Raw genomic sequence first — 17,946 nt, 5'->3', positions numbered from 1 at the left:
TTTAAACTTAATCATTATTGCTCTTGAGCAATTGCAAAGGTCATTAAGCAACGAAGTAAGCACGTAAACCTTACAAGTCAAGGGCTAATGAGAAAAATAAAAGAAAACATAAAAACAATGTAAATTCGATGCATTTTCAAACCTAACATAACAAATTAAAATATTTATAAAATAGAGTAAAACTTCAAATATTATTAATGTCTTCATCAATTTCATCCGTTCAATCATTTACGAGAATCTTTCACCGAATATCTTCAATATTCAATTACACAAAACCACTCCAATTAAACTTAAACAAAATCAAAATCACCAAATAATTAATAATTGATAAAAGAATTCAAAAACAAACTTGAAAGAAAGCTATTTATTTAATACAAATCTCCACCTAACTCACAAGCAACGATTCATATTCATTGATTCACAACACATTGATCTTTATTTATTTCCCACTAAAATAATTAAGAACATAATAATAACAAAACCATCATTCAAACCAACAAAGAAACAAAAAAACAAACTCAAAGAAAAAGAAAAATTGTACACGTCCTCCCTCCACTACGTCGTCGTTTTGCAATGACTCGACACATTATAGTGAAGTATGCGGCGTAACTGCTTACGCGTTGAATCGGGCAGCTCTCACGTAATCTTCAAAGCCGCCTCCCATGGCTTCCACTGCTACTTCCCTTCCCTTCCCATATATTCAAATTCTTTACTCTTCTCTCTACCAACCCATTATTGCCCACTCAAGACACAGATTCAGATGGGTTTTGGGGGCTTACTTGGTTTTCAATATGGCATAGTTCAGGCTCCGCTTGGACCTGATATCTCCGGTCCCGAGCTCGTTGCTGCCGTTGCCAATGCCGGTGGACTTGGTCTTCTCCGAGCCCCCGATTGGGTACTTCACTGTTTATTCTTTTTTTCTTGTTTTTTTTTTCCTTTACCCATCTTGGAAATGAATGTAATGTGTTGTGGAGAAGTATCTGTGATGTGCGATACGTGAGTCGATACGGAGTTTCTTCTTCTTTTGTTGATTGATTGTTTGATCATACGTATGCGGATTTTAAAACTTTTAATTCTTGATCGATTTGAATGTTTGGCGTTTTAGTTTTTGCAACTGCTTGTTGCATGGTTTTGTGGGAATTCGGACGATTTTGGTGATGATTGGTTATGGAATTATGGAGGAGTGTTGGGTTTAACTGGGGACTTAGTCAGGGGAATTGATAATGTCAATGAAGAGTTGGATCATTGATCTTGTCAATCTGATATGAACAGTTTGTATATGATATGAATGTAAAGAATTTTGTTAAAACTATGGATATAATTAAATGTACCATAACCCTTTCTGTAAATTGGTGATTTAACTTTCTCATTTCTATCTATTAATATTGATTTCCATTTTTTGTGCTCACAAGTGCGGATGTATGGATATAATTAAAATTATTGTTTAGGATTGATAGGTGATGCAAGCTTCTTACAGCTATTTTATTCCTTCATTTGTTCTTCTATTAGTTAGGAAATTAGTTGTAAAATTTTATAACTATCTTGTCTTTTTTTTTTGTCTAAGAGCTTGTATATGCAGTATTTAGCTTTAGTTTATATTTTCTGCAATGGTTTTGAGTTTTTTGTCAAAATTTGACCAATCAATCAATTTTGTTTTGAGAATTACATGTTTTTGCTTTCTGAACCTTGCTATCATCTCAAAATTATTTATAGGCATGAATTAAGGGCTGAACAGAGTTATATTCTTAAATTGACAAGACACAGTAAACTGATTATCAAACAGTCTTTTGATTAGAGAAAGTCAAAAGGTGTATATCTTCCCATTTATCTCAACTGTTTATTTACATCGTTCCTGTTCTCCACTCTAATTGAGTAGCAAGGAGGATACGCTTAAAAGTTTTATGTGTAACAGGAGTCACCTAGGATACGCTTAAAAGTTTTATGTGTAACAGGAGTCACCTGATTATGTACGAGAATTGATAAGGAAAACCCGAGCTTTAACGGATAAACCATTTGGAATAGGTGTCATTTTAGCATTTCCTCACGAGCAAAATCTAAAGGCCATACTAGACGAGAAAGTAGCTGTTGTGCAAGTTTACTGGGGAGAATGTTCGAAGGATCTTGTGGATCAAGTTCATTCTGCTGGGGTGAAAATTATTCCACAAGTGAGTATTCTCTTGCAAATCATGTTAACAATCCATTTCCTAAGGATCAAATCAAGTCTGATAGGTTATTCTCATTATTGGTTTTCTACTCATATTGTGGCATGTTACACTTAAAAAAAACTTTTGCAGGTTGGGAGTGTTGAAGAAGCAAGTAAAGCAGTTGATGTTGGCGTTGATGCAATCATTGTGCAAGGTCGGGAAGCAGGAGGGCATGTTATTGGTCAAGTATAGATCTTCTTTCCCATTAATTTCATTAATTCATGATGCCATTGTATTTGTTTCCAACTTTCCAGACTTCTTCCATTATAGATTTTTTCCCATCCACTTAATCACTTGGAGGCTGTTTTTGTCCGGTTCTTCTCCTTAGTAAAATATTCTCTAAATTACTGGAAAGGAAATAAATTAACAAGGAAGATAAGTTGACTTAGATTAGGAAGCTAATTCATCAAACATCTGTTTGTCAATTTATTAAGAGGCTGTTGTTTTAGTTCAGGTACCCACATACTTACCCTGCTCCAACTTCACCTTTTGAAGAATATTCAACTTCGGTTTTGTTGAGACAATGTTTACGTTAGAAGCATGTATTCAGTTTGAAAATCACCTTTGGAGAGAAGCAGAATTTAAGAAATTGATCTTTATCATATAAGTGTTTGAGCAGTCTTCCTTTTTCACTATCATGCATGCGTATATGCTTTATGTAATGCCTACTTTTCTTCTTTAAATTTCAAACTCTGGTTTTTTATTTGCTGCGCCCAGTAAGTGATATTACTTTGGTTCATGTTTCATTAGTCATATTCTTCATCTTTCTTCACATTTGTATTCCAACTATATCATAACTTATCTCAAATATATATCTATTTCATTATCGGAAAAGATTGAAATCATCTACAGAAAATTGACTTGGTTTTTTGCAGGAAGGTTTGATTTCCATCTTACCAAGAGTAGTTGAAATTGTTGGGGATAAAGATATACCTGTAATTGCGGCTGGCAGTATTTCAGATTCCCGAGGTTATGTTGCTGCCCTGGCCCTTGGCGCTCGTGGTGTCTGCCTTGGAACTAGGTTAGAAAACCTCAACCGTGATCATTCACAACTTAGAAAACTTACTTAGAAAAGCTGGTAGATCCATGCTACAAAATATCGCTCAATTTGAAATAATTTCCAGCATTAAAGTAGAACGTTCCCACTTTTCAGTCAGGTTTGGTTCAGAGTCAATATACAAGTATGATAATAATGCCAGTCCAGAAACTTCATTATTGGTCCATGACGTGGATTCTTAAACATGTGTCTAATATTCGATCATCTACACCATGAAAATATAGCCATGAGAATGGTGTTGGAGGAAGGTTTAAGGTTGAGTGGCCATATCACAATCCATCTACTAAATAGTTCAGAGGCAGAAAATCTGTCTTTCTTTGGTGTAATCCAAAAGTTGCCGTTATTTTTATTGTATTATTGTAATTGGAACGAAACAAATCTCATAAATTTTAGGTAATGCAACTGTTGATCTTTTGCATGGTCATAATATGCGAGTTAAATGGAATATTGCAGATTTGTTGCTACTGAAGAAAGCAATGCTCACCCTACATACAAGAGGAAGTTGGTGGAACTGGAAGCAACCGATTATACAAACATTTTCGGCCGTGCAAGATGGCCTGGTGCCCCACAGCGTGTTCTACAGACTCCCTTTTACGATGATTGGAAGTCACTTCCTGCCAATGAAAATGAAAGCAACCAGCCTGTCATCGGGCGCTCAACAATTAACGGCTTGGTGAGCTCCTCCTTTATCTCTTTTCTACTTAAACATGTGAACATGCTTGAGAACAAATTCTGCAATTAGTTTGTATGCTGGATCATTACAAGATCAAATATTTAGGTTGAGGGTGTTCTGTTCTGCTCTGCTCTAATCTAAATCAATCCTTCGTTCTTGGTACAGGACATAGATATACGGCGCTTTGCGGGTACTGTGCCAAATGCAACGACAAAAGGTGACATTGAGAGCATGGCAATGTATGCAGGGCAAGGAGTAGGACTGATCAAGGAGATTCTACCAGCGGGAGAAGTGGTAAGGAGGCTGGTGGAAGGTGCTCAACATTTGATCCGAACACATCTTAGTAGTTTTGTTCATAAAGATTGATGCTCGTAGCTGCAATACTATTCTTTTAAATTTTCTTCAAGAAATAAGATCGAAAATCGGTATGTAGTTTTAGATGAACAGCTGGAAATCGAGCTCCATTGAGTGTTAGTCATGAACGCAGCAAAATAAAGCAGTGATTGGTATTTTATATAATTAAGCCACTTGACATCTTTCGTTCCCAAATTCAAAATTCAGATTCTGTTTTACGTTTTCATCACAAAATTTTAAGAGTTTAGTGAATGACAAACGATCCAATAGATGTTTTCTAATTTTGTGATTCAACATTTGTTTCTAAGAACTGTTTTCTAATTTCCGAAAATTATAAGAACCTAATTTTAGAATTTAGTCTAATCTATCCTAATTAGTCTATATGATTTATATTTTAAATTCTAATGGGTCTAAATTATAATTTATTCCAACGATAGAAACAAAAACTTTAATTTATACTCTAAATTATATATTACAAAATAGTAATTTAATAATTTTTATAAATATATTACAAAATAGTAACTTTAAAATTTTTATTACTTTTTATAAAACTTTTTTTTTATTATTATTTTTTAAAAAAACTTTTTTTCATTATTAAAAAAATAGTTAGATATTGGTTTGGTTAGAATCTTTTTAAAATTTTTCAAAATTGTTCTATATTGTAAATATTTTGTGTTTGATATATTTTTAAAAAACCATTTTTGTATGTTAAGAAATAAATTAATAATAGCGTTGAAGAGTATTGTTGATTTACGAGGACAACTTCTTAAAAAACATATAATAATTTAACGCGCCATAGGAACAGTCGGAAGCTCCATTTTGAAGGCGCGAAGTCAAAACAGCTCCATGGACGCAATCAGGCACACATGCCTGAAGCTTGAAGTTCCAACCAACGCCCAGCCGAACGAAAGAAGCTCCATCTTCGTCAAAGGCACTTGGAATCATCTCCGCTTCGATCTCTCCATCACCGACGGCTTCCACGCTTGGACGTGCCATGGTTCCGTTCCTGAAACTTCCACTCAATTTAACTTTGTTTAGTTTCTCTTCTATTCCGCTCTTCTTTCGACTTTGTTCTCGTATTTTCTTTTTGTTATCACCTCGTTTTGCCTGCGACAGCGACGGAGGACGAGGTTCGGTTGCGCGCTGCACAATGGGACCAAGAACCCTCGGACTATGTGGCATTGGCAGAGCGCTATTTAGGGTTTCAACAGCCTGGTTCGATCTATGACTTTGCCGATGCTGGAAATGGGTACAAGAGGGTTTGTGCTTACTCCATTTCGTGTTCTTATTTGGTTTTTTTTTGCTCCCTTAGTCGATACTGATAAGGCAATAGAATCTTTTTTTGGGCATTGTTCGTTGTATAGGTACTAGGAAACAGACGATCGGCTCACATTTTGATTTTTAATTCGCCTCTTTGAATGCCTTTATTGTTAAAGAGTAAATTGAATGGAAATCTGGATTCTGGCTGAATAGTTTTAGCTTCCAGGTCTACTAGTGAGTTAATAGCAATGTGGTAATGGAGTATTGAAAAAACCAATATTTAGAAAAAATGTAGTTTCAAAACAACCTTCATAAGTTTATATGCGAGGCCTAAGAAAAGGGAAGAACTTTCGTTTATGAAGCATAAAATTGGAGAATAAAGACATTTTCGAGAGATTCTTAAAAGAGTTTGATGTTCTCTTCTTATTTCTTTAAGATGGGAAACTAACAAGTGAGTACCTTTAAGATGAAGTGAAATGACATGTGTGCTATGTGCTGAGGCACTTGCACCAAAAGGATCAACTAAACATATACAAGAATAAAGTACACTATTGGTTGCTCAGTTGGTTTGGTGTCTATTTGGGGGTTTCTAAAGGACACTTTAGACCCTTATGTTTAGGAAATGGATTGACATGGCCCGTGAACATCTTTGACCATTAATAACTAATGTTAAGATAATGTGGCGGTTAAATTATAAACAACATTTTCTAATATGGGGAGATATTTTAATTTAAATATATATTTTTATGACTAAAATTACTCTCTTTCCACGTTATTTTCTCCTATGGTGAATCTTTCAGTTGCTCGCCAATGCCTTTCTTATGCATGATTAAAGTGTTTATTGTGAAATCTCATGGACCAAATAGATACTAACTTCATATTTTAGGATCCAAAAGTGTAGTTTGTCTAGTCTGCTATTGTATCAGGTTAAGCTTGGTTGAAAATTTTAAATCTACTATAAATATAGGAATTCAATTATAATCATCAATCTATTTGGGTGAGTTGTTGGTCTCGAAATCTCATATACCAAATAGACAACACTTTGTAGTTAAGGGGTGAAAAGTGTAGTTTGTCAATACTCTATGTCACCAGGTTGAGCTTGGTTAAAACTTTTGAGTCTAGTTTAAATTTAAGAATTTGATTTTAGGATAATTGTAATGGATGACAATTTAAGGAATAATAATTAAGGATATAGCAGCATTTAAAAAAAATTGCAATTATAGCAAAACTATCGCTGATAGACTTGTATCACTGATAGACTCATATGGTCTATCAGTGATATACCAATATTTACAATATGATCTATCGGTGATAGACTTGTATCATTGATAGAATTTGACAAATTATGCTATATTTGCAAATTTTTTAAAATGTTGCTATATACTTAATTATTTTGAATCTAATTGCTAAATTTGCAACTATCCCTTGATTTTAATCAACAGTCTCTTTGGGTGAACTTGGTAGTTTTGATACAAGAATATTGTGAATTTGGAAGAGGGATTCAGTTATCTTAATATTAAAGCTTGGGTTTTCATTTTAACTTTGGAGCATATTGATTGGCACTTTGTACTGGTTCTTATGCAGCTTTCTTGGACATTTGACAAAGAAGGGATGAAGTTAGAATGGCGATGGAAGTGTCAACCAGCGTCTGATAATAAGACCACTACAGCAGGAATATTGAACTTTCTTATGGATGCAAACATAAGGCTGAGCGTAATACTATGCCTCCTTGTTGTGTTTACAATGTTTTAGATTTTCTCAAGGTTACTTCTATTCAGCTATTAGCCATACTTCTCATTAATTTTCTGAGCATATTGTTCAATGATTAATAGTTGCTTATTATCGACTTACATGAATGGATTAACAAGATTGACAGTTTCCCTATCCAAGAAAAGGAAAATTACTGATGCTCTCCTATTTGATGACCATTGTCCATTGGATTGGAGTTTTTGTTTCAGCATTGTTTTTCTACATTGAAGGATGCTAAAGTTGAATAGCTCGAGCACATGACTTGTAAAAAAATGATCACAGCCCTCTGTTTGCTTCTATTATGTGATTGCTGTCTGAACATGTGGATAGTTTTTTTTATCTTTTCCAAGCTCTGATATGGTCTCAGAAACATTAGTTACCATGTAAATTACCAAAGTACATTCATTTATTAGAAAGAGTATGATTTGAAAGTCTATGAGACTCCAAGTCATTCTTTATTTGAAGTGTTACTTTTGTCATTCTGATTTCCTCTCTGTCACACTATGGCCTTTGATTTTTTTCTTAAAGATGTTCAGTTGTCAACCTTTTCTTATAACTTATGCCTGCTTTATTTTTTGTATGAATAGGAAGAGGTTGTGAGAAAAAATCAATCAGTTGAGAGGCTGAAGGCGGAATCTGAGAAGTGTTTAGCTCAGAGTGAGAAGATTTGTGATGAAAAGGTGGAGTTTGAAACTGCAATATATGCAAAGGTACGGAAAATTTGAGAACTTATGATTTGAACTTCACTCCATCTATTTTCATCTTTGTGATCTTAGTCAGTATGATACCATTCTGAATTAACTCTTCTTCAGAAATCATGCTACATTTAGCTTCAAAAGTGCAACATGATGCAATAAGTACATTTTCATTTTATCAACGCTTTCGAAAATTTTGTTTCTCGTGTTTGAAAGTGTAACATGATGTCTTTGTGGTAAGAAAAATTATTGTTCACATAATTGTGTTCTCTTTGTAACATAGTTATATTAATCCTAAACCCTAAACCTGCCTTGAATTGACCGGTAGCTACTTCTTTGCAAATGTTGTTTGAATCACTGATGCGACCTGGAGTCTTTACACAACGCACCACTTGTTTCTTACTTGAAATCTTTAAATGTCTTTTTCATTGCTTCCAGTTTCTGAATGTCTTGAACGCAAAGAAGGCAAAGCTTAGAGAGTACAGAGATCAGCTTTCAAGACAAACCATTACTGGTAGCAAACTGAAACAAGAAGAGTACTCCTCTGATAAAACCGAATCTTTCGACGATGAAAGCGATGCAGAAAAGAACTGACAAAGTGGTATAACTTCCGGATCAAGGAATGTTACATGAAATAAGTTGGATTTGTTATATGTGATAGTATGTTAAATTTGGAGATTGAGGATTTGAATCTTGTACTAATGAGCTATGTTTATAGAAACAGCAACAACACTGATTACTACACTTTTGAAAAAAGTATATTATTGCTGGATTTTGGGTTTGGCTAAAAGTGTATTTGAGTAATGGCTCTTATTGGAGTGTATAGTAACTTCAACTTTAAAAAATAATTAGCTGATTGGATTTGAAAATGTGTCCATAAAGCAACCAGGTTGAGATGGGCTGAAATTGTGAAAAATTATATACCTGGTTTCAAAGTAAAAGGAATGATATTCAATATGCCAATGGTCCATTAAGTCGAATAAAAGTGGTAAATTTATCAAAACTTGCAATATAAAATAATTGATACGCTAATTGAGTTGGAACGTGTTGGTATTAGATACTTGAGCCATCTTAGAAGTGTGGGTGCTTCTTAGCTACTTATTGTAAAGATAAACTACCTTTGTTTTTTAACAGAAATTTCAGCCATGAGTTTGTTAAGTTGTTGACAAACAAAACCATCAAATTTACATGCTTCTTCTTCTTTACTCTTTAACAACATCACATTCTTCTCCATTTCCTTACCATTTTCTCCATCCATAAGCTCTCTCACAAGCTCCTCTATTTCATTTCTTTTCTCATCGTTATCAATTTCAATTGCAATAACCTGCTCGGTGGAACAATAACAAAAATTTGACTGTCGCTCGATGAAGAAAGGCCACGATATCATCACCACTCTCACACATACACTTTCCATAGTTGAAATCCATCCATTGTGTGTTTAGAAAACCTCCTGCAGAAGGATGGTTCAGCACTTGTTCTTGACAACACCAACTTGCTATCAAGCTTCTATCTTTGGTTTGTGTGAAAACTTCATGTGGGAAAATGGCTGAATCTCACACAACTAAATGAGGCCTTATAATTCACAAGAATGGCTTCCCACTGTCTGCTAATCCCCCAGCAAACTCAATCAATTGCTTTGTTGTCATCACTTCAATGCTACTAAAATTTATATAAACCACCAAGTTGGGTTGCTTTGAATTCAGCCACGAAATGCATACTGATTATGTTGCCTTGAGATTTGAGTCTATTGCTCTTAGATTATCATCTATTTGGTTGGCAAGCACAAAGTGATGGAGCTACCTCTAAAAGTTGCTTAATCAATATCTTGAAAGCTGGTTACTATAAGCAACCAGAGGATTTGAGTTGTAGAAAGCTTATGTAAGGTGCTTGTCAAGATGAACATTGTATCATTGAATAAATCAGAGTTCTTCTCATTGATATGAAAGTTGGAGAAGTACATTATAAATACAGGTTGAGGAAGAGTAAAGAAATGGTTTTTACATGACTAACCAACCTTGTAACCACTAGCAAACACATAACAGCACTTCGACTATATTAACAACAATTAACTGTTTAGTGTTTACAATCACTTAATACATTGTGCTCAAATGTCCATGGCCAATAAGGATAGATTGGCTCAAAACAAACGACCATAAACAAAACAACATCCATCTGGTTTTGAGCAGCAACTTTGTTTTCTGTCATATCATAGCCCTGGCCCTCTCATAGCAGGAACGGTTATACTCACATTTCCATGCAGAAACGTATGGCCCTAAATAGCACATTTACACTAATTTGTGCTTCAAATTTGTATGCCCATTGAGTTCATGTGTTTGCTTCAACCATTCGACCCAGTGGAACAAAACAAAACGTGACAGAAAGTCGGAGACTCGTATAAATCCATGACATTATGATGTATATTTGGAATTGAAACATAATCACCAAAGTACATGAACACCAACTACTTATTTCATATAGCTAAATGAAGCCACTCCAAATGATAATTGCTACTCTTCCAAAAAGGGATAATCAGTGTAACCAATCGTAGGATCTGATGTATAAAAAGTATCTCTAATGTACTGGTTGAGAGGAGCATCTATCTTGAATCTCCTTGGCATGTCTGGATTTGCCAAAAACAAACGTCCATAAGCAATGAGATCCGCTCGATCCTCAGCAATGGCTCTGTTTCCATCTTCCTTATCATACCCTCCAGCAGCTATGAATGTACCCTTGAATGCCTTTCTCATTGGTAACAGGCTGTGAGGAGTCTCAACTTTCTCTGAAGCAGTTTCCATCCGTGGCTCCACCATGTGGCAGTACAAAATTCCATATTTGTTCAAATTTTCTGCCATGTACATCCCCAAAGCTTTAGGATTTGAGTCTCCCGCCTCCATGTAATTGGCAAACGGCGATAGTCTTATCCCAACTCTGTCTCCACCTATCTCATTTACAGCTGCTTCAACTACTTCTAGAGCAAATCTACAACGGTTTTTGATAGATCCTCCGTATTGGTCTGTTCGGTCGTTCACTTGATCTTTCAAGAACTGATCAATAAGGTAACCATGAGCTCCATGGATTTCAACTCCATCAAAACCTACAAGTTTATTATTCATTCATTCGACTGCCATATCAGTTCTTTTGCACAAATAAAGCATAGGTAGCAAAAGCACACGAACAAGAAAAAGAAAAGAAAGAATAAGATACTGAGTAGAAAAAATACCACCACCTCCTTCGTAGCTTTTGATGAATTTTTGGACTTAATCAGTAATCACAAAAGAAGCTTAAAATCCAATCACAGCAGGACCTTCCATTAGTGAAAAGAAAACAGGACTTACCAGCTTCAATGGCATTCCTAGCAGCAAGCCTAAAATGGTCGACAATTTGAGGGATTTCATCTGTCCTTAGACGTCTCGGAGAGGTAAATTGGGCAACATCAGTTCCATCAGCCTGAACTTGCGATGCCAGCGGCTTGTCTGATGACGAGATTGGAGCCTGTCCATTTGGTTGAAAACCTATACATATAGCCAAAATGGACACACTTATTTCTTAAAATAAAGAAAAGATTGATATTTTATTTTGGCCAAATTGAAGTAAGAACCTTAAAAGAAAAGGCACCTGAATTTGAAACTCTGCCTGCATGCCATATCTGACAAAAGAATGTTCCACCTTTGCAATGAACAGCATCCACGATTGGTTTCCATGCTTCAACTTGTTCTCTTGTCCATATCCCAGGTGTATCAGGATAGCTTGGAGTTTAACAAGAAGACAGAAAAGGTAGAAAGTTGTTACCAAATCGACGAATAAAAAATGCGAGTATAGTAAACAGAAGAGAAATTAATCCAAAAATATGTCTTTTGCTAGCACTGACTACTGATTTAGCTGCATTCATGTACAAATTGAGAGATCATATTAGAGAAAAACAAATAATACAAATTGTGAATCAGGATTAGAGAAATTGACAAAGATATTTACGTGTAAAGTAAACAATAAAAGAAACCGAACAAAGATTTATGTGGTTTACAGGCATTGTGTTATGTAAAGAGGGATGATATCAGAGAAAAACAAATAATACAAATTGTGAAGTAGGAATAAAAGACACCCTTTTGGACTCTATGGCCAAATCGTAAATAGCATAAGTAAGAGTACAAACCAAGTTAGGTCCTTTCAACGAAAATCCACTATGGGTGTTGCTTCTAGACTCTTAACTTACTGATCAGTCAATGAGATCCAGATTCAAGATACTCTAACTGAAAACAATAATGATATAAATTAGGTACCCTTGGGCAGTTTCAGAAACACCGTTGGCCTCAGCTATTAAGAAACCCCCTTTGGTGGTTCTCTGAGAATAATACAAGATGGCATGTTGTTGGGGAATATTGTTGTAGGATCTTTGTCTTGTCAATGGAGCCAATACGATTCTGTGAGAAGGATTAAAGTTGCCCATCTTGTAAGGAGTGAAGAGATCAGGAGCGGTGGTGATTTGATTAGCCATTTCTATTCCTTTTTAACTGTTCCTTTGAGTTGGATATTGAACAAAATGAGCTGCACGATGGAGCAGTGAGCAGCGAAGAGAGGGAATGCTGAATGAACAAAAGTTGGTTTGATTTAACCAAATGACGGCGGGGGGTGGAATGCGCGAATAGGGTGGGATTGCTCATGAGTGAATGAGATTTGCCACCTCGAAGTTGCTTCAACCGCTTTGCTTTCCCTCACCAAACAAAGACACGTTGAAGTTGGAGCGGGTGAGATTACGACTATCTCCATGATTCCTTTTTTCTTTTAATTAAAAGAAAAAAATAAAGTTTGAAAGAACATAATTGTAAGGAATACCAATTCTTCATAAACAATCAAGGTTGCACACCAACCTACTACCGGTAGCAAACTGAAACAAGAAGAGTACTCCTCACATAAAACCGAATCTTTCTACGATGGAAGCAATGCAGAAAAGAACTGACAAAGTGGTATAACTTGCGGATCAAGGAATGTCTGAAATAAATTGGATAGGTATACACACCTCATCACTCATGGCTTTGCCATAAGGTCCAATCCTCCCACAGATCTCATCGTGACCGACACCTGATGATCATACTAGCATAGTTGGTTAAGTTAGAGGAATGAGTCTAATACCACTTGTTAGAACAACAACACCCCGGCTTTGCTTTTGGTATCATCCCAAAATGCCTCATACTAATTAAGATAGTTGTCTTAGTTATGTACCTAAGATTATCCCTTATCTAACCGATGTAGGACTTTGGTCACATTTATAGAGGATTTGAATCTTGTACTGATGAGCTATTTTTATAAAAACAGCAACCACATATAGAATATTACACTTGGAAAACAAATATATTATTGTTGGATTTTGGCTTTGGCTAAAAGTGTGTTTGAGTCATGGCTCTTATTGGAGTGCATAGTAAAATGTGTCCATAAAGCAACCAGATTGACAAGGGCTGAAATTGTGCAAAATTATATGCCTGGTTTCAAAGAAATGATGATATTCAATATGCCAATGGTCCATTTTTTTAGAAGTTTTTTGTTAAGTAAAAGAAAACGATCGGTTAAGTCGAATAAAAAAGGTAAATTTATGAAAACTTGCAATATGTTAACAATCTAAATCAAAACTTTTTCCATGTATAATTACTTTGAAGGTGAAGAATTCTTGGAGATGGGTGTTAAGAAATGAGGTGAAGAATTCTTGGAGATGGGTGTTAAGAAATGAGTTCACAAAAACTATCAAGTAAAACTGACGTAGTTCTGAAGGAGAAATATTGTCTTCATCATCAAGCATTGGACAAGTATTCTAGGAAAAATGATCATAAAGCGATCAAATAGGAATACAAGAAATGAGAAAAAGCATTTAGACTGAGAAAGAACGGAAGTATGAGTCATTGAAAAGCATTGTTAAATGTTTGGATGTTTGTAAAGAAAGAAGCAAATGTGACAACATATAACAAAAGACAACGGGTCTGGGAAGCATGGAAACCGACACGGCGTTTGTCAATTTAAAAAAAAAAGTAGGACACGACATGTTGGAGATACGTTATATTTATTAAAAAATTGAATATATATTGTGCATATAAATATATGTGAAATATTTTATTTGAAAACATCAAAATAACAAGTTATAACACCATAGAATTCATGAATTTATGAGTGAAGGTTTGGATGTGGGAGGGACATCGTGTTTGTGGGAGGTTCGTTCTTTAGGAACAGAAAAGGAAAAAGATAATAATAACAGACCTAAAATGAGGGGTTGATGGTTTGTCTTTGGGCTACAACATTTGGGTTTAATTAGAATGTTAGTTTTAACTAATTTTTTCTTCCAAGATCGACAAGTTTTGTGTCTCAACCATGTCCCAGATGTGTCCTAGCCGTGTCTGAAATTTATGTGGTTTACAGGCATTGTGTTATGTATAGAGGGATGATATCAGAGAAAAACAAATAAAACAAATTGTGAAGTAGGAATAAGAGACACCCTTTTTGACTCTCTGGCCAAATCGTAAATAGCATAAGTAAGAGTACAAACGAAGTTAGGTCCTTTCAACGAAAATCCACTATGGGTGTTGCTTCTAGACTCAACTTACTGATCGGTCAATGAGATCCAGATTCAAGATACTCTAAATTCAAAACAAAAATGACATTAATTAGGTACCCTTGGGCAGTGTCAGAAACACCGGTGGCCTCAGCTATTAATAAACCTCCTTTGGTGGTTCTCTGAGAGTAATACAAGATGGCATATTGTTGGGGAACATTGTTGTAGGATCTTTGTCTTGTCAATGGAGCCAATACGATTCTGTGAGATAGATTAAAGTTGCCCATCTTGTAAGGAGTGAAGAGATCAGGAGCGGTGGGGATTTGATTAGCCATTTCAAATGCTTTTTAACTGTTCCTTTGGGTTGGGATATTTATAAAAAACAGCTCCAGGATACACAATGGATAGGAGCGGTGAGCAAAGAAGAGAAGGAATGGTGAATGAACAAAAGTTGGTTTGATTCAAAACCAAATGACGTGGGGGGAAATGTGCGGTTTGGGTGGGATTGATTATGAGTGAATGAGATTTGTCCGCCTTGAAAGTTGCTTCAATGGCCTTGCTTTCCCTCACGAAACACAAACACACACATTAACGTTGGAGCAGGTGAGACTACAGCTATCTCCATGCGTTTTCTTTTACATTCAAAGAAAAAAAATAAACATTGAAAGAACATACTTTTAAGGGACAAAAATTCTTCATAAATAACTAGTGGTTGAACGTTCAAGGGTGCAAACCAACCTCAGTTGGGTTGTCTCGGCAATATGGTGAGGTTGAGTGGTTATTTTACCAACTTATCTCAACTCTTTCAGCTCAAATCCTCCTCTCTTCAATGTTTAAATGCCACCTATTCGTCTTCGTCAACAACTACTACCAACACATTCTAGTGACATACTCTAACGATCACCTTAATTTGCTTGACCAACTCCTACGGCCACTTTTGCATAAGCAACTCCAGTGACATGCTTTGACTTCTATCTTCACATAGCCAACTCCAATGACCAACTCTAGGCATAGCCAGTCATCTTTGATGACGACTCTAGTGCCTAACTCCAACAATTACATTTGCACAAGCAACTCCGACGACCTACTCTAACTACCGCCTTCACGCGCGTGACCATCTCTGATAACCAACTCTAGGCTCCGATAACTACTTCGGAAGAAGAAGACCACCTTTGATGATCAACTCCAATGACAACCACCACTAACAACCAACCATAACATTCACACAGTTGGACCAAATATGAAATCTTGCTTGTTTTAGTCAATTCTCGAAATTTGAACAATCAATATCTCAATTAGGTTTCGAGTCGACTGACCAAAATAGATCGAATCAAAGACTTTTGATCGGAGATAAGAGATGTTTGGTCGGTATTGATTTAGGAAAAATTCAAACAGACAATATTAGTAAAAAATTGCAAAGGTTTAAACTAAGTTAAATCGACCAATGACCAACAATTAATTTGTAATTTTTCATAGTTAGAGTCGATTTAAATATTCACTAAACCAACCATAGTTGGTTCAATGGTGGTAATTTGGTCAAAAAACCAACTCAGATCGACTGATGTTCACCTCTAATTAACTCGACCTTTCCGTGCAAAGTTGGCCAAACGACGTTAATTGATTGGATGATATATTAAATATCTAATCAAGCAATTAGGTGAATTAAATTTTATATTGGATGATATTCAATATGACAATGGTCCATTTTTTTTAGAAGATTTTTGTTAAGTAAAAGAAAACGATCAATTAAGTTGAATAAAAAAGGTAAATTTATGAAAACTTGCAATATGTTAACAATCTAAATCAAAACTTTTCCCATGTATAATTACTTTGAAGGTGAAGAATCTTGGAGATGGGTGTTAAAAAATGAGTTCACAAAAACTACCAAATAAAACTGACGTAGTTTAGAAGGAGAAACATTGTCTTCATCATCAAGCATTGGGCAAGTATTCTAGGAAAAATGATCATAAAGCCATCAAAGAGGAATACAAGAAATGAGAAAAAGCATTTAGACTGAGAAAGAACGGAAGTATGAGTCATTGAAAAGCATTGTTAAATGTTTGGATGTTTGAAAAGAAAGAAGCAAATGTGACAACATATAACAAAAGACAACGGGTCTTGGAAGCATGAAAACCGACACGGCATTTGTCAATTTAAAAAAAAGTAGGACACGACATGTTGGAGATATGTTATATTTATTAAAAAACTCAATATATATTGTGCATATAAATATATGTAAAGTATTTTATTTGAAAACATCAAAATAACAAGTTATAATACCATAGAATTCATGAATTTATGAGTGAAGGTTTGGATGTGGGAGGGACATCGTGTTTGTGGGAGGTTTGGTCTTTAGGAACAGAAAAGGAAAAAGATAATAATAACAAATCTAAAATGAGGGGTTGATGGTTTGTCTTTGGGCTACAACATTTGGCTTTAATTAGAATGTTAGTTTTAACTAATTTTTTCTTCCAAGATCGACAAGTTTTGTGTCTCAACCATGTCTCAGATGTGTCCTAGCCGTGTCTGAAATTTGAAAAACAACAACAAAATAACTGACACGCAAACTGTATAGACACATATCGGTATCATATATTTGGTCATTTTCAAAGTGTTAGTGCTTCTTAGCTACTAGTTAATCGAGATAAACTAACTTTGTGTTTGAACAGAAATTTCAGCAACCACTTTGTCAAGTTGTTGACAAGCAAAACCATCAAATTTACATGAATCTTCTTCTTTACTCGTTCACTGCATCACGTTCTTCTCCATTTCCTTACCCTTTTCTCCATCCATGAGCTCTCTCACAAGCTCCTCAATTTCGTTTCTTTTCGCATCATTATCAATTTCAATTGCAATAACCTGCTCGGTGGAACAATAACAACAATTTGACTGTCGCTCGATGAAGAAAGTCCACGATATCAAAACCACTCTCGCACATATACTTTCCATCCATTGTGTGTTTAGAAAACCTCCTATAGAAGGATGGTTCAACACTTGTTTTGTACAACACCAACTTGCTATCAAGCTTCTATCTTTGGTTTGTGTGACAACTTCATGTGGGAAAATGACTGAATCTCACACAACTAAATCAGGCCTTGTAATCCACAAGAATGGCTTCCCACTTTCTGCTAATACCCAACAAACTCAAGCAATTGCTATGTTGTCATCACATTAATGCTACTAAAATTTATATAAACCGCCAAGTTGGGTTGCTATGAATTCAGTCACACAATGCATTCTGGTTCCTTTGCCTAGAGATTTGAGCCGACTGCTCTTAGATCATCATCTATTTGGTTGGCAAGCACAAAGTGATGGAGCTACCTCTAAAAAGTTGCTTAATCAAGATCGACAAAGCTGGTTAGTATAAGCAACAAGAGGATTTGAGGTGTAGAAAGCTTATGTAAGGTGCTTGTAAATTGAAC

The 17,946-nt window shown here is 35.4% G+C and overlaps 3 protein-coding genes across 4 annotated transcripts; 2 read left to right on the top strand and 1 right to left on the bottom strand.

Annotated features, from left to right (window-relative positions):
* The first annotated feature begins 608 nt into the window (after positions 1-608).
* On the top strand, positions 609-4,483 carry LOC101221123 (nitronate monooxygenase). Its single transcript, XM_031888779.1, has 6 exons — positions 609-895; positions 1,953-2,165; positions 2,295-2,390; positions 3,080-3,225; positions 3,715-3,934; positions 4,100-4,483. Exons 1-6 carry the CDS (start codon positions 761-763, stop codon positions 4,298-4,300), a joined length of 1,011 nt encoding a protein of 336 aa, XP_031744639.1. The 5' UTR covers positions 609-760; the 3' UTR covers positions 4,301-4,483.
* On the top strand, positions 4,100-8,815 carry LOC101221362 (DNA repair protein XRCC4). The gene is made up of 6 exons (XM_004136834.3): positions 4,100-4,228; positions 5,088-5,285; positions 5,405-5,547; positions 7,133-7,261; positions 7,885-8,007; positions 8,431-8,815. The coding sequence occupies exons 2-6, from the start codon at positions 5,135-5,137 to the stop codon at positions 8,584-8,586; spliced, it is 702 nt and encodes a 233-aa protein (XP_004136882.1). The 5' UTR covers positions 4,100-4,228; positions 5,088-5,134; the 3' UTR covers positions 8,587-8,815.
* Positions 8,816-9,899: 1,084 nt separating this feature from the next.
* Positions 9,900-17,814, bottom strand: LOC101218180 (putative 12-oxophytodienoate reductase 11). Of its 2 annotated transcripts, XM_031888780.1 has the most exons (5): positions 14,645-14,771; positions 12,270-13,068; positions 11,608-11,738; positions 11,328-11,504; positions 9,900-11,086 (listed from the first exon to the last, which is right to left on the bottom strand). In XM_031888780.1, the coding sequence occupies exons 2-5, from the start codon at positions 12,482-12,484 to the stop codon at positions 10,500-10,502; spliced, it is 1,110 nt and encodes a 369-aa protein (XP_031744640.1). In that variant the 5' UTR covers positions 12,485-13,068; positions 14,645-14,771; the 3' UTR covers positions 9,900-10,499. The 2 variants fall into 2 exon arrangements, with proteins under 2 accessions (XP_031744640.1, XP_011658805.2); XM_011660503.2 differs by lacking the exon at positions 12,270-13,068 and having other exon boundaries at positions 9,903-11,086; positions 14,645-17,814.
* Between the last annotated feature and the right edge of the window lie 132 nt (positions 17,815-17,946).

The sequence above is a fragment of the Cucumis sativus genome, chromosome 7 (assembly GCF_000004075.3).
Source record: "Cucumis sativus cultivar 9930 chromosome 7, Cucumber_9930_V3, whole genome shotgun sequence".
NCBI lineage: Eukaryota > Viridiplantae > Streptophyta > Magnoliopsida > Cucurbitales > Cucurbitaceae > Cucumis > Cucumis sativus.
The sequence above is the reverse complement of the archived record's forward strand: the minus strand, read 5'-3'. Positions and strand labels throughout refer to the sequence as shown.

What these genes read in the sequence shown, in the direction of transcription:
- LOC101221123 (XM_031888779.1), top strand. Translation starts at nt 761, where the DNA reads ATGGGTTTTGGGGGCTTACTTGGTTTTCAATATGGCATAGTTCAGGCT. An exon ending in GAGGGCATGTTATTGGTCAA is followed by an intron (nt 2,391 to 3,079) that starts GTATAGATCTTC and finishes GGTTTTTTGCAG; the next exon opens with GAAGGTTTGATTTCCATCTT. An exon ending in GGTGTCTGCCTTGGAACTAG is followed by an intron (nt 3,226 to 3,714) that starts GTTAGAAAACCT and finishes GGAATATTGCAG; the next exon opens with ATTTGTTGCTACTGAAGAAA.
- LOC101221362 (XM_004136834.3), top strand. Translation starts at nt 5,135, where the DNA reads ATGGACGCAATCAGGCACACATGCCTGAAGCTTGAAGTTCCAACCAAC. An exon ending in CTGGAAATGGGTACAAGAGG is followed by an intron (nt 5,548 to 7,132) that starts GTTTGTGCTTAC and finishes GTTCTTATGCAG; the next exon opens with CTTTCTTGGACATTTGACAA. An exon ending in ATGCAAACATAAGGCTGAGC is followed by an intron (nt 7,262 to 7,884) that starts GTAATACTATGC and finishes TTGTATGAATAG; the next exon opens with GAAGAGGTTGTGAGAAAAAA.
- LOC101218180 (XM_011660503.2), bottom strand. Translation starts at nt 14,859, where the DNA reads ATGGCTAATCAAATCCCCACCGCTCCTGATCTCTTCACTCCTTACAAG. An exon ending in GTTTCTGACACTGCCCAAGG is followed by an intron (nt 11,739 to 14,644) that starts GTACCTAATTAA and finishes TTAAACTCCAAG; the next exon opens with CTATCCTGATACACCTGGGA. An exon ending in TAGGAATGCCATTGAAGCTG is followed by an intron (nt 11,087 to 11,327) that starts GTAAGTCCTGTT and finishes ATAAACTTGTAG; the next exon opens with GTTTTGATGGAGTTGAAATC.